General features: G+C 49.6%; 1 protein-coding gene across 2 annotated transcripts in view; it reads right to left on the bottom strand.

Moving 5' to 3' along the window:
- The window catches only part of RASL12 (RAS like family 12), a 37,500-nt gene extending 17,171 nt beyond the window's left edge, over positions 1 to 20,329 (bottom strand). Inside the window, exons 1-3 of one of the 2 annotated variants that reach the window (XM_006129189.5) lie at positions 15,764 to 20,329; positions 14,951 to 15,076; positions 9,375 to 9,431 (exon numbers count right to left, since the gene is read on the bottom strand). In XM_006129189.5, coding sequence (XP_006129251.1) covers positions 9,375 to 9,431; positions 14,951 to 15,068 — 175 coding nt within the window. In that variant the 5' untranslated portion in view covers positions 15,069 to 15,076; positions 15,764 to 20,329. Of the gene's footprint in view, positions 1 to 9,374; positions 9,432 to 14,950; positions 15,731 to 15,763 lie in introns of those variants that run through there. The other variant, XM_075896910.2, reaches the window with a different exon arrangement.
- Positions 20,330 to 22,215: the final 1,886 nt, after the last annotated feature.

Below are 22,215 nucleotides of genomic sequence, written 5' to 3'. Positions count from 1 at the left end.
GGCAATAACAGTTACCACAGGGATGGTTTTGGCCCACAGTCCTTGCTGACATTAGCCCATCACAGTTTCCCTGCAAAGAACACTGGGCCAGATCCTCCAGCTCATACGGACACTTGGTGCCGCACTATGGGCAGATGCTGCCAGAAGCATCCTCCCAGCTCAAGAAGGACCCTTTGGTGTCCCAGAGCCAATCATAAATACACGCCTTCAGCACCCCCTCCCTGCTGCTGTCATGTGCACTGTGAGCAGAGGAAAGAGGACGTGCCTGGCTGGTTTCCATCCCCTGAGCGGGTGCAAATGAGAGCAGCCCAGAGGCTGCTCCAGCCTGGTGCGGGGGGACTGCTCCTGCTTCTAGCAGCCCCAGACTCAAGGGGATGCAATAGGGAGATTTCTGTGTTCTTGTTTGAAGCTCCCATCCCCCAGCTGCTGCCTTCTGCCGCGGATCTGGCCCACTATATGTACAACAGCATCCGAGGAGTTTCAGTGGGATTCTCTCTCCACAGTCCTTTGATCCTCCAGCGAGGCCTTTGCTGGCCAGCAGCGCTCGCAAGCCTGTCTCCTTTTTAGCTGCACAAAGCTCTCTGCTGAATCACCACATCAGCCACACAGGCGCCCTGAGTCCCCTTTCCTGGGTAAAATACAGGCTGTTTTCAGCCCTCACCTCCGAACACACACGTCTGTCTTCGCACCCAGAACCAACGCCACATGGCACTGCAGGTTAAACACCGGAATAAATTGCCTAGGGGGCTTGTGGTCTCTCCGTCACTGGGGATATTGAAGGGCAGATTAGACAGACACTTGTCAGGGATGATTTAGATGGTGCTTGGCTCTGCCGCGAGGGCAGGGGACTGGACTTGATGACCTCTCCAGGTCCTTTCCAGTTCTAGTCTTCTACGATTCTATGCCACATGGCACACGCCTCCCATGCAACCTGGGCCAGCCTGCACTTGCCTATGCAAATCACATATCAAGGCACTCAGCCCCCCCATTACACTTCTTAACAAGCCTTAAGAGCTAATGTTGGGTGTACTTCAACATCCATAGAGCTCACAAGGACTTCATACCAACCTATCACTGTAGTACCTGTGTGTCGCTGCATACATGTACATGCATTCTATGGTTGTCTCGTCATAAGAATGGCCACACTGGGTCAGACCAATGTCCATCTAGCCCAGTATCCTGTCTGCCAACAGTGGTCAATACCCGGTGCTTTAGAGGGAAGGTACAGACAGGTAACCATCAAGTGATCCCTCCCCCTGTTGGCCATTCCATGTTTCTGGCAAACAGAGGTCATTCCTGCCCATCCTGGCTAATAGCTATTGATGGAGCTATCCTCCATCAATGTATCTAGCTCTTTTTTGAACTCTTTTATAGTGCTGGTCCGTGCAACAAGTTCCATAGGCTGACAACGTATAAAGAAGTGCTCCCTTTCTTTTGTTTTAAACCTGCTGCCTATTCATTTCATTTGGTGCCCCCTGGTCCTTGTGTTATGAGGAGTACATAACAGTCCCTCCTTCATTTTCTCCACACCACTCAGGATTTTATGGACCTCAGTCACATCTCCCTTAGTCATCTATTTTCCAAGAAGAAACGTCCCTATCTTATTAATCTGTCCTCTTATGGAAGTTGTTCCATACCCCTCATCATTGTGAACCTTTTCCAATTCCAATCTACATTGTGGGATTTTTTGAGATGGGCGACCACATCTGCATTCAGCATTCAACATATGGGCATATCATGGATTCCTATAGAAGCAATATGATAGTTTCTGTCTTAGTCTCTATCCCTTTCTTAACGATTCCCAACATTCTGTTTGCATTTTTGACTGCCACTGCACGTGGAATGGTAATTTGAAGGTAAGTTTTCCCACTGAATTCCACTAGTATGTTTTCACTTTTTTTCAATGGGGGACAGTAGAATGCGTAAGTTCCTCCACATTCTGAGCTTGAACCAGCTTCTATCCATGTCAGTCGAAAAGGTCCCTTGATTCCTCTGGGAGTTTGACTGGGCACTGTGTCAAGTGAAAATAACCTCCCGCTTCGGATGGATCCTTCTGCTCAGTGACCATCCGTCTTAGACCAAAAGTCAAATCTCCTTTTTCAGGCTGACTAAGAGCCATCATTTCCTCCTCAATCATGAACATTCCAACGTAGCTGCTAAGCTTGGTTTAACAAACAATATACAGTAGGAGACGAGCACGTAGGTCTTGTTTTGCTGTTAAAACTTCAACCATCAAAATAAATCCCGTCATAAATGGTTCAGATCGGAACTGGAAAGAGCTTAACCCATTTCAGAATTAATGTGTTGCTTACTTGGCTCTCGCTGGGGTTTATGTAAGTGAATTCCTCTATAAATTCATTTGATGAACCTCATCTGTTGAGTGTTATTAGCAGAATGACACATTCTGGCACGGGAGCTGCAGCGGTATGCAGGCACTTTGATCTCACTGCACCTGGATTAGGAGTTCACATCTCAATTATCTTGACGAGTTCAGTTTTGAGAAATTTGAGCAAAAGAAAGAGGCTTGTATGAGGCTGTTTGCCAGGACTGGACCTGTCATGGCTGTTCCATGCAACGTAGATCAGGAGAGAGCAAGAACAAGAAGACAAGGGCAGAAAATAAATGTTCAGTTACAACAGGTATGGGGAACCTGGGCCAAATCTAGCCTGTTGCTTAATTTCATCCAGTGCCTGGCAAATCTTGGCGTTCCCCCTCTCCCCCAACCCCACAGTGCTGAAGCTACAAAGGCTAGATTGTCTGGGAAGCCCCAAGCCTTTGTACACACACACCTCGCAAGGCGAGAGCTGCCAGTGCCAGCTTGCCCTGCCAAAGGGGAAGCCCCACACCTCCATGTCCACCCCGAGTGGGTGAACTGAATGTTTTATATTTCTCTCTCTCTTTCGCTAAAAAAAAAAAAGAAGAAGAAAACCTAAATTAAGTAGCTTGTTTCTCATGTGTGGCCCACACTTGATTTTTAATGTGGGTCAATGGCCTGTGATAAGAAAAAGTTCCCCACTCCCGATTTAAAAGAAGGGAGAAGAGCAAATACTGTAGGAATTCCTCTAACTGAACCAGCCAGGAGAGATCACCCATTCTAACACCTCTTGCTAATTGACATTAAGGGCTTGTCTTCACTACACGGTCAATCTTCCGGAACTCAATTTAGCGGGTCTTGTAAAGACTCACTAAATCAAACTCAGAGGGTGCTCCCGTCAGTGCAAGTACTCCTATTCCTCATGAGGAGTAAGGGAAGCTGACGGGAGCGTTGGCTGTCATCGACCTCCCTTTGTGGAGACTGTGAGGAAACTCGAATTAAGGAAATTTGACCTTCTCCTGTAGTATAGTCATGGCCACCAGACTTCCTGTTAGCCACCAGCCAAGACATTCCTAGGCAGAGATACTAGGCTGTAACTGCCACAGGACTTCCTATGAACACAGACAGAGAGTACGTCTGTAACAGATAGAAATGACCCGTGGCCTGGAATAGCTGATCTGAGCTTGCAAGGCTCAGGCTGAGAGGCTTAATTTCTCCACCTGGAAAATGAGTCAATAATTTTCTGAACAAGTCTGTGGCCACCTACACCACACAAGTGACGTCACAATGTTGCATGTCATCTCTTCGGAAAATCCTTGCTGATAGCAGGGGTAGATTGCAAGTCTTCCTCCTCCAAACATAGATGCCCCTCATATCTGAGCTATAGGATAATCTCCTGTTGTTGATAGCAGTATAGGATCTATGACACACAGTTAAGCAATTCTGATCCTATCCAGCAGAGAGAAGTGGCGCACACATACACAAGCAGAGTAGCAGATTCTTGACAAAGCTTACTTGCCTCGCACAAGGATAGGAAAGCTAGTGCGCTTGATACACTATTGCCTTATATCAGTTTTGCACTGGTATAACTTCATTGACTTCAGTAGCATTAAACTTGTGTGAAACTGGAATAAAACAGCAATGAATCCAGACCAGAGTCTTCAAAGCCTTTCGAAGATCACCAGTGCTAAGTATTACAATGCAGACAGAAGCTTTAGTATTTTTCTTCAAGAATCCAAATAGCACAGGTCAAGAACTCAGCAATATATTTTCTTTCTTGGCCATCAATGAAGGTGAAAACACTAACAACTGGAAATCAAGGGTGTGTGTTTCATGATGAACCTATGGCTCAAATGCACGTGTGCATACTCTGACAGAGGAGAGGACGGCCAGCTTTTACACTGGTATCTTCAGAGAAGCTTGATCTGCTGACAAAAAGTGAGTTATGCAGAATCAGAACCCGGAGGCATGATGGTGTTATTGTCTGTTAACTTATGCTGTAGTAGCTGCCTTTTTCTTGAGAAATGGGAAATAAAAGATTATTTGTGAAAGAACAACTATGGCCCTAAATCAATGTTCAGCAATTGCTCCAGCTAGATATTTATAGTCCTATTTTTGAGAGGCTTTCAAATACAGGAAGGTTTTCTCACTCTCTTCTCCCTTCTTTAAAAGTGAGTTCCTGAACAAGATTTGAGGAAAGGATTTTTTAGGAACACAAGTTGCTGAGTTATTAGGTCTGTAGTCAGTTCTTGGCTAATGCCCACAATAAATCATTTGCAACTCTTTATTATGTGCTGGATTCGGGCCCACAAAAATAGTTGCTAATTACTCAAACAGAGATTCAATGGAAAAAAATGCCCAGAGCATTTAACTGCCATCAGTGCAAAATATAGTTATCTCCAGACTTCAGCATTGGCTGCTTGTTTCAGGGATATTATTTTCCTCCCAAAGTTAACATAGTTCCCAAATTGCTAGTTTGCAGTTTCAGATGGAGTAGTACACATTCAAGACACTGAAATACATGACAGGCCAGATCCAAAAGCCATTGGGAATCTTTCCAGTCACTCCTCTGGGCTTTGGAGCAGGTCTTAAGGGGAAACAAAATAAATATATTAGGAGGTTTTGTTTCTTTAAGCAATGATGCTGCCTTTCTCACCCCTTGACCTACACCCCTTGAAGTCACTGAGAATCTTTCCATAGACTTTGATGGGCTTTGAGTCACACGCTTTTGTTCCAATGCAAACTCCTTTGCCCACATGGAGAGGACTATGAGTGGGTACAGCATCTATCCACATTGAGTTCGCTGCAGGACAGCCCTGGTTAATGAATACAACTTTTTTTCCTGCTAAGGAGAGAAAAGAAATGACATAGGGACATGCCCGCTTAGTTCAGGCCCCAGATTTGCTCTCTTGGCTTTGTTATAGAGACTGTCCATTGCCATCTGTAATACAGGTTGAACATCTCTAGTCTGGCACTCTCTATTCTGCCAACATCCATGTTCCAGCATGATTTTAATTAGCTGGATGTCCACTTAGCAAGGGTGTGGCCGAGTTTCCCGCGGTCCCATAAAGTTTGTTTACAGCCACCAGTCCTGGCTCTCAGTGTTCTGTGCTGTTATTTAGCTCTAATTTACCCCGCAATATCTTCTAAGAGCCCAGTAAGTACACGTGTTGGTAATGCTGCCAGACAATATTGACCTCCCGTGGTTCAGGAAATTCTCTGGTTCGGACTGGTCATTCCTGAGGGTGCCAGACTAGAGAGGTTCAACTTGTACTATCCAGTAGTTTGCCTGTCTGTTCCAGGCTTGTCCTCTCTGCAGCCAAATTTTGCTCTGTTCCGGTGTAGCTTGTTAACATCAGTGAGTTGTTCTGGGTTTACGCTCAGAGCAGAACAGGAGCACGGGGATCATTCAAAAGCCAACAGAAGTCAGTGTGAGCCTTCCCGTTGACGTCAGTGAGCTGCAGATGAGCTTCTTAAACACGGCTGGAGCAGGCCAGAAATGGAAACATGACTGAACATGTTCAGTGATAATGAATGCTTGGTATAACAGTCATCATCTTTACCCCAGCAGTGCCTAAGCAGTTGAGAACTGGGGCCCATTGTAGGAGACTAGAATAGCGGCCAATCCCGCATTGTCAGACAGGTAGCATTAGAAAGGGTGACAAAGCCCCTGGATTGTATTACAGGTGTTGATGCTTTTTGAACCATGTTGAGTGGAGTGCAGCGTGGCAGTTCTCTGGGAAGTTAGTGAAGATTGGCAGCTGCAAAATTTTCTCTTAATCTTTCCCGCCTTGGTTTCTAAAGTTCATTTCATTCTTAGTAGAGGGGAGGGCAGGGAGCCTAAAACACGCTCTTGAATAATTCTGGACTCATGATTCGATCCATTCTATAATAACAAACCAGTATGTGCGCAGGTGACAGGGGATGGGCAGTCTGGTGAGGAAACAGAATACACTATCCAGATTTCAAGAGATTATTCACACACAGCAGATAATAAAGGAGATCTGTGAAGGATTTAAATCTTCATGCTTCAGGGCATCACCAACACCTAACTAATGAGGGTCAGGAGGAAACTTTCCCTATGGAGAGGTTATCCTGTCACTGCCCTCTGCAGAGTACATACACCTTCCTCTGAAGCCAGTGGTGCTTGCCACTTCCAGTAGGCCATTATTGCATTGCTATGCTAGTGTCTCTAACCCTCTTTTCCCCGTTATGATTGTTATGAGTTTTCACACAGCTCTGGCCAGCTTCTTATTCCTGCAGCTCCTGTGCCCCTGGAACATTGACTTTCCATGTCATCACAATGAACTTTAGGCAGCTATGTACGTTTCAGCTGTTCTCCGTAACTGATCACAGCGGTCTGGACACACATACAGGAAGAACCAAAAATCAGACACCTTGTGACCATCTTCCCCTAAGCAGATGAATCCCACACAGGAACGGGGATTTTCTAGGAGTGCTCACTGGCAGAAGTTTCTCTAGTCTTTCCTCAGGGTTGCGGTGGGAGGTAGGGTCTTAAACAGCAAGTATAAGATAAAAGGCTCTCAATTGCTGGGCAACATCCTACAGTCCTTGTTCTGGCCAAATTCCCCCTGGTTCCACTGTTGCTGACATCACTGGGAAGTTTATCGGAGAAAAAACGAAGAGGAAATATTTCTGAAATCATCCCGTCTTTTTTATTTATTAATGGGACTAGTGAGCCAATGCTACCTCCATAACTATAGAAGCTGTTGTTCTTATATTTACAGATCTATGCTGTTTGTAATGACAGTTTCAGTTTTCCCTTCTCATCAACCTCCTGGGACAAAAGTTGCGATTTCTGTCGTCTAGCCTTCCTCAGCCTGATCCTGTTCCTTTGATTAACTGTCCCACCCAGGAGTGCATTTATGTGACTTGTAAAACAAGATACCAGCTGGAATGTGCGTGGGTCTGACAGATCCGGTACCAAAGCCGCTGCATGTGGTGAAATGACACACAGAACTGAACTGAGAATGGAAATAATCCCCTTTTTCTTAACCCAGGAGCACATGATCTAGTCTATTCTAATCGATTCTATTCACTCCTCTGGCACAATGGGTATCTCTTCAATATGGGTAAATCTTCTCTGTGTGGAAGACAGGACGTTCCCAAGGGCTGGTCTGAGACTGTGGAGTGAACTCCTTCAGGGTCTAAGGACCATCATAAACATGCCCACTTTCCACATCAAGTGCATGGGGCATTTCTTTGACTTGCCGTCTCTAACGTAATATAGAGCAGGGGTGGGCAATAATTTTTGATTGGGAGAGCTACTCCAAGATTTTGGGAAGTGGTCGAGGGCTGCACTCTTCCATGATATTAATGGAGTAGGTGCGGGGTCTGGAATACAGGTTGGGTGCAGAAGGGCAGGGGATGGGGTGCAGGGTTTTGGAATGTGACCAAGGGCAGGAGGGGGTTGTGACAAAGCAGGTGACTGGGGTGCAGGGGTTTGGTTTGTGATCTAGGGGAGGGGACTGGGGTGCAGGGGTTTGGTTTGTGATCTAGGGGAGGGGACTGGGGTGCAGGAGTTTGGTTTGTGATCTAGGGGAGGGGACTGGGGTGCAGGGGTTTGGTTTGTGATCTAGGGGAGGGGACTGGGGTGCAGGGGTTTGGTTTGTGATCTAGGGGAGGGGACTGGGGTGCAGGGGTTTGGTTTGTGATCTAGGGGAGGGGACTGGGGTGCAGGGGTTTGGTTTGTGATCTAGGGGAGGGGACTGGGGTGCAGGGGTTTGGTTTGTGATCTAGGGGAGGGGACTGGGGTGCAGGAGTTTGGTTTGTGATCTAGGGGAGGGGACTGGGGTGCAGGGGTTTGGTTTGTGATCTAGGGGAGGGGACTGGGGTGCAGGGGTTTGGTTTGTGATCTAGGGGAGGGGACTGGGGTGCAGGAGTTTGGTTTGTGATCTAGGGGAGGGGACTGGGGTGCAGGAGTTTGGTTTGTGATCTAGGGGAGGGGACTGGGGTGCAGGAGTTTGGTTTGTGATCTAGGGGAGGGGACTGGGGTGCAGGGGTTTGGTTTGTGATCTAGGGGAGGGGACTGGGGTGCAGGGGTTTGGTTTGTGATCTAGGGGAGGGGACTGGGATGCAGGAGTTTGGGTTATAACCTAGGGCAGGAGGGGATTGTGTGACAGGCCTCTTGATCCCGGTTCAGCCACCAGGAAGGCCAAAGCCAGGCCAGGGGCGGTGGGGACAAAGGCGGCAGCTCCTCGCTGCTCTAAGGACCTTGACACTCTGGGATGCAGGGGGGAACCACCACCTGCAGCTGCCTCGGGCCAGGACCAGGAGCGCTTGGGTTGCCACCTGCCCCGTGCTCTAGACTCGACTCCCTCCACCCCCACAAGATTAGCATGCCAGTGCCTGGGCGAGTTTCAGGGTTTTCTGCTTTCCTCCCTCCCCCGCAAGAAGCTGGAACTGGCACGCTAATCTTGCGAGGGGGGGGGAGGAGTCAAGGCTGAAGCACCGGGCAGGCGGGGGCCTGAGCACTCCAGCCCTGGCCCAAGGCAACTGCAGGAGTTGGGGCCTCGAGCACAGTGAGGATCTGCTGCCGCCGCCCTCTGGCCCTCATGCAAGAAGGCGGAATCTGCCCCGGTGGGGCTGCCAGGCAGCTCTGCCATCCCCGAACAATGTCTGGGGCAGGGAGGCTGTGCGAGGGCGGAGCCTGTGGGACGCCAGAGAGACGTGATGACATCATTCTGTCGTCCCACAAGAAAAACGTTTTTATGTAGAGAGAGAGATTAAGTCCTTATGGTTTTATATTTCCCAAGAGTTTAGTTGTTTTCAAAGTACCAGAATTTCCTTACCCTCCTCACCTCCGTTAATGCCATATTTATGGAAAACCTTGGCCTAGGAAAGAAGTGCTGTCCATTTAAAAGGGAAGAAAGTTTTCCCATATGCCAGTATAAAAGGCCAGCTTGGTACCAGCTGGCTAAAGAAAGCTGCAGAAACTGCTTGGCTTTAAATCACAGTACTATTAGGGGAGGCAAACAAGTGTTCCAGGAAATGGCATGCAGACGACAAGCAAGAGAAAAGTAACTGAAGAAAATCTTACCCAAATTGGGATCATATTCACTTATAAACCGCTTGGTTAGAAACTTCACCGTCAGTGCTGGAAAAGGTAAAACAAGGTTTGTTTAGCCTCCGTTTCATCCGCGCCTGTGCAACTCAGCTTCACACCCGCAGCAAGTACATCTTGCAACCGCGTGCCACGGGAACAGACAAACTCTCCCTTGAGACCCAGTTCGGGGGCCTGTTTCATTCCGCTCAGGAAATGAAAGCATCCCTGTGCCTATTCGTTCCCTCCGAGTTAGTCCCAGAGCTCCCATCTGCAGAGTGATACAAACTATTGTGCAGTATATTTATACACACACACACACGTGCGCGCGCACACACATTTCATTTTTGCCAAGCTGCAGCGCCATTTCCAAGGCTCAGCGATCAGATTCCACTGACACAGTTCCCATTGTGGAACTTCTCCGCCTGAACACTGGACTGGGAACCAACAACTTCTCCATTCTCATTCCGACACTAGCCAGCTGAGCCATCAGCCAGCGGCACCACAGCAACGTAGACCAGCTGAGGATCCCTCCAGGGACCCTGGGAGAAGGATTTAGCCCAAAGTTTCTCTTATTGCCAGGTGTCAAAACAAAACCAGGTGTAAGTTTATTACACCTTGGAACTGACCTCAGCCCAAATAAAGTCATTGGGTCCTCACTACAGAACCAGAATGAATTTAAAATGTACAGCAGGCAGTGCTGGGAAAAGCTCGGGATCTTGTGTCTGAGTTGGTCATTTGGTTGTCCCAGGACATGGCCAGAGACCCTTCATGTAGTCTGAGGGCAAAGCCACTGAGAGACTTGAGGCAGAACAATTTCTAGCTAATTGGCATCAGCTAGAAATTGAGGGATGGCTTTTCTCCTGTTTATTTACTTGATGCAACATTTTACAGCTAGACAGAACCATGAGGAAGTCGCGGGGCGATGCTTCCTGCGTGATAATCGTAGTTATCATGCACTTCTGACTGCTCCCCTGAAATCTGCCTGCCAATCTAGCCCCACCAGGCCTTATGTTACCCTTCTAAACCAATGACCCCCTTCTGCCAGACACCAGATGTTGATTTTTAAAAATCAACCTATCCCCAAGATGGCTCCTTCTTCCTTCAAATGTGGTATTTCCTGCCCAACCCACTTCCCCGCCACCCTCTAGTTACTCTGCCCATTTGCCACTGGAATCTGCAGATACCGATCCCTTTTCACGGGGGCATTGCCATTTGCAAACCTGACCCTCTTGCTTTGCTGTCTGGGGCAAGGAAATAAAGGCGGTGATTGGACAAGGCACTAAAACAGCTGCTTCCTCCTCAATTCCATCCCTGTTCAGCAAAGCCCTCGAGGCCCGATCCTGCCATGAGCAGGAGCTGTAACCCTGACTTCAAAGGTGCTCAGAGTGAAACGTGCGCTTCAGTTCTGCTGAATGGGGCTAGCCGGCCACCTCTCTGCAGCACCCCTCTGCCACTCTCAGCTCTCTGCAGGGCAGGCTGGGCAGTACGCAGGCTGCACTAGAAAGAGGTTGAGGGGCTAGAAATGGGACCTTTCCTTCCCTGGAGATCAGACCGTAAAGCTCTGGTCTTTTGCCTAGAGAGAAGTTCTCCCAGGGTATTTTTGGATGTCTTAGCTACAGCAAAATGCAGGACAATGTAGCACTTTAAAGACTAACAAGATGGTTTATTAGATGATGAGCTTTCGTGGGCCAGACCCACTTCCTCAGATCAAATAGTGGAACTGATAGTGATCAATAGTGATCTGAGGAAGTGGGTCTGGCCCACGAAAGCTCATCATCTAATAAACCATCTTGTTAGTCTTTAAAGTGCTACATTGTCCTGCATTTTGCTTCAACTACCCCAGACTAACACGGCTACATTTCTATCACTTAGCTACAGCACTTCTGCTCTCTATGGCCTGCCGGGTCAGACCTGCTGCACAAAGGCCTCTGGAGTTACACAAATTGGTGAAAACTCTCTCGACCAGCTTTCCTGCTCCATAGCCTAGATATTGCCTGGGGGGTAATACCAAGGATTTACTGGCCTTCCTTTGAGATGACACATCTGTATAACATAGCCACAGGTGAAGGGCCAGCTGGTGAAGGCAAGCGCAGCCCCGCCCCTTCCACCCAAGGCTCCGCCCCTGGAGCCCAGCCCTGCCCACCCCCAGTCCAATCCCTCTGGACCACCTGGAGGGCCAGGGTTGCCACACTGCATCCCCAACCCCAGCCCTCCCTGATGGCCAGAGAGTAGGGCTGCCACGCCTCTGCCCCATCTCTCCCTGGTAGCTGGGGGAGCAGGGCTGCCCTCCCCAGTTCCCGGGCGTGTAGACAGTTTTAGGAAGGCTGTGCCTTCCCTTGCCTACATTACCAGCTGCCCATACAGCCACCCCAAACTATTGCTCATCATTCTGTACCATGCTCCCGTGCTGGTTTGGCAGAGAGCGTGAGCAAGGGCCACTAGCTGGCACTCTGGAGACCTTGGGTCTAGTCCCAGCTTGGCGTTTGCTCTACTGCGCGACCTTAGACATGTCCTGCCCCTGTCTGTGCATTAATTTCCCCGTCTGTAAAATGGGCAGAATGATACTTATCTCCTTGGTAGGGCATTTGCAAACTATGGATGCAGAGCAACATATAAAGGGAAGTATGCAATAGGGTTACTCTTGCGTAGTCTGTATAATACAGGAAAGAAAAGAGAAGGACATATTATGTATCAGGCACTTGGGACTGATCCTGCTGTCCTTAATTGGCTTAACTCATAAAATGATTTAGATTGGGACAGATACTGTCACCTGCCACATGACTGTACCACGCTTAGCACCATGGCGCCTTGCAAATGATAATCAAAGTCAATTGGGGTTTAGTTTGTGTAAGGAGAGCAGGCTCCAACTTGATATTGAGTGGATTCATTTTGCTGCTTGCTATGGCTTGAGTTTAATGCCAGGCTAGTCTGCTAAGAGCAGCCACCTCTATAAATGCTCATCTCAAAGAATGCAACAGACATTTCAGCAAGTAAGCGGCAGATCCCTGTATGACTGTTGACTCTCAGCTAACACTGTGTTGATGCAGAAATTAGGACACTTGAATCAGTTCAGTCAAAGAACAAAAGGAATGAATGAAAGTCTAATGTCTTTGCAGTTCTTTCGGAAGACAGAGAGGATCAGGTGTTAGTCACAATTAGAACAGAGGACAAAAACTTCAGTGAATAGCTAAGGAGAGAAAAATGCATTTTTCTGAATAATTTTTCTGAAATTATTTCCACGTCTAAGTTCGATTGTCAAATTCTAAGAATAGTTTGACCAAAAAAGAAAATGTAGAAGGAAACCTGGAAAAATCGAAGAAAAAAAAAATTCTGGCTATTTTGAAACTTTTCATTTGAATTTCTCAGTTCGAAGTGGCATTGTGTTTAGAAATTTGGGCCATTAAAAATATAAGAAGGAGGAACGCCACCCAAAACAAAACACCAAAGTGAACTGTTTTCAGAGAAACCCCCTATGAAAACACCATTTTCTGTTCAATTTGGACCCACATGTATTATTCACTCAGTTCTAGTCATAATTGTTTAAATGTCAACATGAAGAAAATGCCATTCCAGAGAAAAGCAATTTCCCACTATAGAGGCCCCCAAACTTTCCCAAGGATATCTAGCAAGCAAATTGCTTGCCTTGCACATGGGTGTTGACTTCAGTGAGAATAATTGTCTGATGGGCTGTGTCTAGACTGAAGGGTTTTTTCAAAAAAAGTAGCCTTTTTTCGAAAAAACTTCACCTGCGTCTAGACTACAGCCGTGTTTTCGAAATTAAATCAAAAGAATGCAGCTTTTCTTTTGACGGCGGTACTCCTCATTTCACGAGGAAGAACGCCTTTTTTAGCAAGAGCTCTTTCGAAAAAGGCGTTCTTGAATGCAAACAGGGCTTTTTCGAAAGAGTGCATCCAGGCTGCCTGGGTGCTCTCTTTCGAAAAAGTGGCTTGCTTTTTTGAAAGTACTGCTTGCAGTCTAGACACTCTTTTTCGAAAGAGGCTTTTTCGAAAGTATCTCTCGAAAAAGCCTCTTTCGAAAGAGGCTTGCAGTCTAGACGTAGCCATGGTGGTCTCTCGGGGCAGGGCCAGCTTTAGGAAGTGCGGGACCTGATTTGTGGGGGCGGGGCCACGCACGCGCTGCACGCCTGAGGCAGCACCGCGCATGTGCCACGCGCCTGGGGCAGAGGCCATGCGTGCACCGTACACCCGGGAGCAGGGCCCTCTTAGGCGCGGGGCTCAATTCAGGGGAATCGGCTTAAAGCCGGCCCTGTCGGGGGGAGCGGGGATTGCTGCGTTAGTCTGTAACTTTAAAAACAGCCAACAGGCGAATCCTATTAGCAGGCAGTGTAAAAGCAGTCATAATGGTTACAGTAAACAGAATCTAAAGATTTTCAGCTGAGAGTCCAATCCTGCAAGGCACTTAAATGCGTAATTTAGGCATGAGCAGTGTGGTTGATTTCAATTGGGCCATTCAAGTGCTGAAATCTAAGCATACACATTCGCACTTTGTTAGATCAAGGCCTGAGTTCTGATAATTTCTAATCTGCGGGGCTTCACCCATCTGGAGAAGGACAAAGGGAATAAAGAAAGCTTTGTTTTCCAAAGGCTGCTCTCCTTACCTGGAGGATTCCTGAACAACGTTCCCTGAAAGCTGAACACTTGGGCAGCTGACCAGGGGAGATTCAGGTGCCAATCAGCTGATTGGTAGAGCTCCTGCAGCCAGCAGCATATGGTTCTACTGATGGTGCACATACCTGGTTGCACATAACTAAATTTATTCTGCACATGGGTGGAAAAAAATTAGAGAGAACATTGTTCCTGGGACATATTTTATATGGCATGAGCCACGTGGGTGTGTGGTGTGGGTGCTGTGAAATCGGCGAGATATGTTTGGCCTCTGATGAATGTTCAAAAACAATGGAGTTCCTATAGAACAGCATTTGATTTCACCCTGACAGCTCCCCAAGAGAGCATAGCATGACTGATGTTATTCCAAGGGAAGCTGTGAGGATCTGCCACTTTCATAACATGCAGGTGAATTAATGCCATGTTAGCAGCACTTTGCGATGCTCCCCTCCAGTACCAGTTGCCTTTTGGTTCCTTGGGCATGATCATGTGAAGCCCTGGAAACCAGAGGACAAGTCTAGGATCAAGGGAAAGCTGAGTCTCTATGGCAAATTCTCATTTATTACCAGGTGGAGCAGTAGAGCAAAGTTTCAACCCACTTGCTTCTTTTATACCTGTAGTTTCAAGGAAATAACAACAAGGCCTAGGACTTATATAGTTCCTTTCCTCTATAGATCTCAAAGTGCTTAAAAAAGGATCAACCCCCCCACTTTACAGATCGGAAAACTGAGGCAAACAGCATGGAAATGACTTGCTCAGGGTCCCCTAGCAGGGCAGTGGGAGCCAGGAATAGAACAAAGTCTACCTTGAATCCCAGGCCAGTGCCCTACCCCTTAGGCCACACTGCCTAAAATTAACTTGACTTGAACATGTTTTACCCCAAGACCTCTCACTGCCCAACTCTGAGGCTGGCTCTGGCTGTCACGGTGACTCTTTCTTTCTCACCCGATTTGCCGGATCCTCTGCACCCTAAGATGGCCACGTTGCACTCGGGCAGTAGGCTGGGGAGGTGACGGTCGGCAGCGCTGGAGGTGGCCCGGGGCTTGCCAAACATCGAGGACATTCTCTTGCCTGCCAACGAGCGAGGAGACACCATGGGAGCATCACAAAGAGACCGACCACCCTCGTGGGTGGAGCGCAGGTTGCCACTTGTGCACCAGAGTTACACAAGTGCTGACTAGTGCCCTCTCCACTGGCTCCATCACCCCCCACAGGTCCTGCAGCACTAGCCCGCCTCTGCCTCGGTGGGACCAAAGAGCACAGGCGAGATGGGCTGGGTGGGGACATACATTCTTGGGGAGACAGGCACCCCCTCTTTCTTTCTCCCTCTCCTTCTCAGTTCCCTCATCTTCAGCACCAGCTGTCAATTTCCAGCCCCCTCGCAGGGCACCACTAACTTCTTCCCAGCCCAAAGAAAGGAACAGCCACAGAGCTTGGGAAGTCAAGGCTGTGAAGCGTCATGGGAGGGGAACACAACAGAACTTTCCTGTCCTCCTCAGGGCCATTTCTTTTGCATCCTTTCATTAAGCAAAGCGCAGCCTCCCCGCTGCATGCCCCTCCCCGCGGGGAAGAATTCACCCTACGTTTTACCGAGTCTTTCCTTGCAATTCCCCCCTTCCCCCTCCGCTCTCAACCAAATCCACCCTGGGCCCAGGAAAACGGATGCGTGCTTTGCAGAAGACCAGGCTGTCACTGAGCCCCTAACCTTGTGCCCTCCCCTCCCGCGAGTAGAAACAGAAGATAAATGAGTCCTCTAACCTTGAAATCAGAGCTGGATTTTCATGAGGGACACAGAGAGGATGAGGGTGCTGAGTGGATTTTGTTGTTTTATATCCACAGCTCCATGGTTTGCCCCCTACACACACGCTCGCATCCACACGCAGGCCCACGCCTCCTCAAGACAGGGCCAGCCTGGCACCCGCACACTGAATCCAGAGCAACGAGCCAACCCCCGGACACGGAGGAGCTGAGTGAATCACTGGGAACGCAGCGTCTGCGCCATCCCCACGGCTGCTGGCTCCAGACCTCAGCCCCGTGCGTGAATGAATGAGGCAGGGAGGAAGAGAGCTCAGACTCCCTGCGACTTTCGCCAGCTGAGTCCCAGCCAAACTCCTTGTAAGGAAAGCTGCTGCCTCGCTCCGGCCGCGCTGGACGCGATTTCCCATCCGCGTGGGGGACTTTCCTCATAGCAAACAAATAAACCTGCAAAAAAGGCCTCCAGGGCTCTTGGTTAGAGGGGAAAGAAACCCAGCCACTTGTGGTTCCCTTGAGGGCTTCTCTCTGCCAAGTCCTGGCCCCTCCAGCATCACCCTGTGCTGCGCAGCATCCCCGCAGCGCACACGCTACGAATACTTCCGTTGGGAAGATAAGGCGGCTGCAAGGAGCTGTTAAAAGGAGAAGGGAAAACCTCCCTAGGAACCCACCCTCTCCTCCTTCCAAGCCCTCCTCGAATCACACGGCTCCCCGGGAGCCTATCCACTATTTCAGCCGCCACTCAAAGATGTGCAGTTGCTCCGTAATAAATAAACAGAGATGTGTGTGCCTGTCATCTCCTCTGCACGCTGGGTCCCTCCTGCGCGATCCTCTTGTGCAGAAACACAGAGAGAACCCCCAGGCAAGAGCAGAGCGCCTAGGATCATGCAGGAAGCTTGTGGCTGAGCTAGGGGTAGACCCTAATTGCCCTGAGCTACAGCCCAGTGCACTATCCACAAGGCTGCCCTTCCAACTCTTTGATCCTGTCTGAGATTTAGCGGCCAGGGAGGTTTTGCTTTGGTTCACAGGAACCGACTTGGGTAATTATGGGGGTGCTTGTCTAAATACACTCCGAGCATCTGAAGAAAATAAGCAATCCCATGGGACTCTGTTTACCTGGACTGGACGTATTGGGGAGGGAGGGGCAGGAACCAGGCTTTTGTGATCCGTGTGTCCAGCCCCAAGGGGGGGGATCTCTGAGTAGCGCCTCTAGGAGCTGCCATAACACAAAGCGTATCTCAGCAGCTATCTCGGCTGCTTTGGGAAGTGAAGCCGCCCAGCCGAGTTTAAGAGCTCAGATGATGTTTATATATTTTTTCATGTGACAGTTAGTTGAAGGTTAGCAGAGGCCAACTTTTTCCAGAGAGCGACCAAATACAGCTGAAGACAATGAGTCCGATTCAGCTCCCAGTTAGGTCAGTGAAAATCCAAAGTGACTTCCCTGCACTCCATGGAGTCGTCGTCCCCCCCGTCTCCCCCCGACTCCCAGCAGAGTCAGGAATAAAACCCAGACATCCTGGCCCTTTTGCTCTAACCACTAGCTATCACTCCTTCCATTCGTTCGTTTGCTGTAAGAGATTGATAGAACACTATCGCGGTTGCTATAGCGACTGTCTGCTCCTCATTTGCAAATCTCCCTGCTCCCACAAGCATTAATAGGACTAATACTTCTGCCAATTGAAAGGCCAGATTGGGAGCAATAAAATAAGCAAACCCCCTCCCCCCCCAAAAAATCCCCTAATAATACATTAAAACCATCAACTGAAAGCGAAACAAACTCAGCTGGTGTAATCAGAGTAGGTGGTGTAAACTCAAGTCAATGTTTCTGTGGCGATTTTTACCAGATCAGGATCCGGCCCTGTCTACTTGGATCACACAGACCATGTGTGCTTGTTTGGGGATCCATCCTGCTGTTCTTAGCCCTGGTCTACACCTAAAATTCAGGTCAACTGAACGGCAGCGCTCAGGGGTATGAACAGTCCACACCTCTGTGCCCAGCAGCTGCACCGGCCTTGCCGCAGTGATGGAAGAGTGCTCCCCGAGAGCCAACTGCCATCGTTCAAGGACGTAGCTTCTCTACCGTGATGGGGAAAAGCCCTTCCGTTGCTATAGACTGCGTCTACACTCCGGGGTTATGGCAGCCTCTCTATGGTGCCATGGCTACACCGCTATCCCTGCCCTAACGTAGGCAGGGTGGCCAGGTGCCCAGTTTATACCCGGGAAGTCCGGTCTCAAAGGGTACCTGGCAGTGTCCAGACAGAGCTACTGACTGGACACCCAAAGTCTGGCTACTGCGGGCAGGGTAGGCAGGGGGGCTACGGGACCATCACCTGAGCCTACTCAGCCAGTGCTGCCTCCTACCTGCACCAGGTGCCAGCAGCGCCCAGCCCTGGCCCCACAGGCAAGTCCCTCCTGAACCAGACTGGGGGGGAAAGGGAGAGGAAAAGCAGTGAGCGACTAGGGAAAGGGGTAAAGAGGAATGGATGGGGCGAGACCTTGGGGAGAAGAACCGGACAGGGGTGGGGCTTTTGGGGAAGAGGTGGGGGAGGGGTGGTTCTGGCACTCCTACTCGAGTGTCCGGTTTTTAAACATTACCACTTGGCAAGCCCAAATGTAGACATGGCCTTGCTCACACAGGGATTTCGCTGGGAGAGAAAGCAGGCCTGGGCTCCTGCTTAGCAAATTGCTCCCTGGGGATGAACAGCTCTTTTAAGATACATCATTGCAACATTATTATCCCGCCTGTCATCTGTGAAAACAAGGGAGCTATTTTTAAACCAGCCAGAAATAGTCTCCCGATTGCAACAGTCCAGCCTGCGCCTTGGAGACTGGCTCTGGTGATGCTATCGGCTAGATGCATCAATCAGCTTCTTCTCAGGGCTGGGAATGCAGTGGTCTTGCCGGGGCACCGCCAGGTTTTCACACTGACCTTTCTTGCGATAAATATGGTAACTGGTGGTTACTGTAGCTCCAGTGCAAAAATGACTCATTTTCCTAGCAGCTCACATAAAACAGTCTTATCAAAACACCCGCCAGTTCACTAGGGCCCAAAGCTGGCACTGATTGTGATTAATGGTGCTGTTAGCAAGGCCCTTACATAAACACGGCAAAGCGCTGGAAAAGTCAGGCCTCCCGGCCTAATTAACATGGGGGCTAATCCTGCTGCCGTTAGACAAACAGCCCCTCTTTGGGGCCCAGCCCCCAATCTCATGCCAGCGTAAATTAGGCACAGCTCCAAAGGAAGCTTTGAATCCGGCCCAGTGAGACGGCCTTGCGGAGCAACGGCTGCAGAGGCAGACCCTGAAACACATGCGCTGTCCCAAGGAAGACAACACAGGCCCAGGATGCCTTCCTGGCAGCACGACTGCTCTGTCCATTTTCAGGGCCTTGCCCTCAGAGGGCGTGAATTGGCTTAGCTCTGTCGTCTTGAGTGCAGCCACACCAATGTGCAGCCTTCTGAAAAGGTGCCAGGCCTAGTATGAGGTCAAAGGAGCTGATTCTAGCCTCTACCTTTTCCTCACAGCTATTCCATTGATTTCAATAGAACTAGCGCAGGCTCCCAAATGCCTCCACTCCAGTCACCCCCAAACATAGTGTGGGCTACACTCAGGGGGCGTAAAGCAGCAGTAGCTGCACTTTGCGGTTGTCTGGTGACAACCCTATGAGTCTCAAAGCCCATTATTAATTCAGCCTCAAGGCACCCCCTGAAGAAAATACTGCACACACACACACACACCCCTCAGTGAAAGGGGCACATAGAGGCCCAAAGATCATTGTCAGGGCTGAGAACCAGAACACAGAGGCCTGCCCTAACCATTAGGCCATGCCACCTCCTCTTGTGCGGTATTGTTTCTGTGCAAGGGCTTTTGCCAAACATTTGTAACAACTGAGGCCACATCTCCACTTGCTGTGCCGGAGATCAATCTTCTGGCATTCGATTTAGCAGGTCTAGTTAAGTCCTGCTAAATCGAACACTGAGGGTGCCCCCAGTCAGTGCTGGTACCCTTCGCAGTTGCAAGGAGTAAGGGAAGCCGACCGGAGCATTTGCTCCCATCGCCCTCCCGCTGTGAAGACGGCACCAAGCTCGGCTTCAGGTACGTTGACTCCAGCTACGTTATTTACCTAGCTGGAGCTGCATACCTAGAGCCGACCTTCTGGGTCTAGTGTAGACCTGGCTTCTCTTGTGCTGAGAACATCAAGCCCTGTGGCTGTGCCAGTAGCCAGTAAAGCCCCAAAACATGCAGCCAGCCACCAGTGTGCACTCCTGTCTGAGGGCTCTGTTCACCTCGGAGGAGGGGCTGGGCTTCTCCACCAACTCCGAGAGACGGGGCCACTGGCCCAGGTGCTCTGCTGTGTCCAGTTTGTAGTAGAACAAAATACAGGACTATGTAGCACTTTAAAGACTAACAAGATGGTTTATTAGATGATGAGCTTTCGTGGGCCAGACCCACTTCCTCAGATCAAATAGTGGAAGAAAATAGTCACAGCCATATATACCAAAGGATACAATTAAAAAAAAAAGTGAACACATATGAAAAGGACAAATCACATTTCAGAACAGAAGAGGGATGCGGGGGGGGGGGGGGGGGGGGAAGGAAGGTGAATGCCTGTGAGTTAATGATATTAGAGGTGGGGAAGGGTAGATGTCTGTGAGTTAATAGTGTTAGAGGTGATAATTAGGGAAGCTATCTTTGTAATGGGTAAGATACCTGGAGTCTTTGTTCAGGCCTCCACGGAGAGTGTCGAATTTTAGCATGAATGCCAGTTCAGAGGATTCTCTTTCAAGTGCAGATTTGAATGTCTTCTGAAGTAGGATGCAGGTGAGTAGGTCATTGAGACAGTGTCCTTTCTGGTTGAAATGGCAAGCAACTGTTTTTTCTTTGTGATCCTGTCTAATGTCTGTTTTGTGGGCATTGATTCTTTGGCGAAGTGTCTGAGACGTTTGTCCAATGTACATAGCAGACAGACACTTTCGGCACATGATAGCATAGATTATATTTCTGGAGGCGCAGGAATATATGTTCTTGATCTTATAACTCACTTGGTTAGGCCCAATAATGGTGTCACCAGAGTGAATATGTGGACAAAGCTGGCAACAGGGTTTGTTGCAAGGGAAGGTACCAGGGTTGGTATTAGTGTGGTATGTCCTGTGCTACATAGTCCTGTATTTTGTTTTAGCTACACCAGACTAACATGGCTACATTTCTATCACAGTTTGTAGTAGGTGCTACTAAGGGGTTCACGGTTGCCCTTTGTAGCTTGCTGATCCTTGGCCTACTCCTAGGTTGGCCCTGCCCCCAGCATTGGTTAGCCTCAGTGCCTCTCCAAAATACCCAGATGGCTAGTATGCAAACCAGGGATTGCCAGAGGACAGCAGTGCTCTGGGCATGACAACTTCTTAGCCTTGTGAGCAACACAGTCCTTACACCAGCGGATGGGGGTTCAAGTGCCAGGCAGTCCACTCTAAGATGACCTAGGGATGCCCTTGCCCTAGTGCAATGGTTCTCAAAGTATGGTCTGCGGACCACTAGTGGCTTGCAACAGTCTTGCAGGTGGGCTGCAGGCTCAGGGATTACCCTCCCTTGCCATGGGGAGCCAGTGCTGGTGCTCCCACCTCGTGCCCCACCCCCTGCAAGTTTGGAGCACCAGCGCCAACTTCCCACTGTGGAGGGGGGGCAAGGCGAGCCTTGTGGGCCAGATCCAGCTTGCTCTACGGGTTGCTGCTCCCCGTCCCGCTGCCTGGAGGCTTTCCCTGCTGCTCCCATTGGCTGGAATCATGGCCAATGAGAGCAGGCGGGGCAGTGCCCGAGAGCTGCGGGAGGCATGGAGCCAAGTAACCCCCCCCCATATCCCTCATGCCCAGATCCCACATCCCCATCCCCTCATGCGCCTCCCTTCCTCTGAGACCCTGCACCTCCACCCCGCTCCTGCACCCTCCCTCCATCCCAGAACCCCTCCACCCTCAGCTCGCTCCAGTGCCCAACCTTTGGGCCAGACCCCTCCACCCTCAGCCGGCTCTGGCACCCAACTTTCTGGCCAGACCCCTCCACCCTCGACCCACGCTTGCACCCAATCTTCTGGCTAGACCCCCCACTCCCAACCCTCTCTTGCACCCATTTTGTCATCATGGGTGGTTGGCAGGTGGTCCCTGGAAAGGGCTTCATGGAGCAGGATGGGCCACAGGCCAAAAAGTTTGAGAAACACTGCCTGTGGGGAATGCCCAGCCAGCTGGCTCCACTGGTTCACAGCTGCTTTGCACTAGTCCTGTGCAAAGGAATTGACTATAGACGGGTGTCTCTGAGCGCGCACAAGGAAAGTGCACACAACACCCTATAAGAAGGTCCCTATGGTACTTCTAGTGCCTCGGGCAGAGCTAAGGCCTCAAGTCTTTGCGTGTTTGGAGAGCACCGACAAAGGCTGCATCGGGTCCTTGAACAGCTCACAGAGTAAAGGACACA

The sequence above is a fragment of the Pelodiscus sinensis genome, chromosome 14, assembly GCF_052426305.1.
Source record: "Pelodiscus sinensis isolate ZL-2025 chromosome 14, ASM5242630v1, whole genome shotgun sequence".
NCBI lineage: Eukaryota > Metazoa > Chordata > Testudines > Trionychidae > Pelodiscus > Pelodiscus sinensis.
This window is presented reverse-complemented; position numbering and strand designations above follow the sequence as displayed.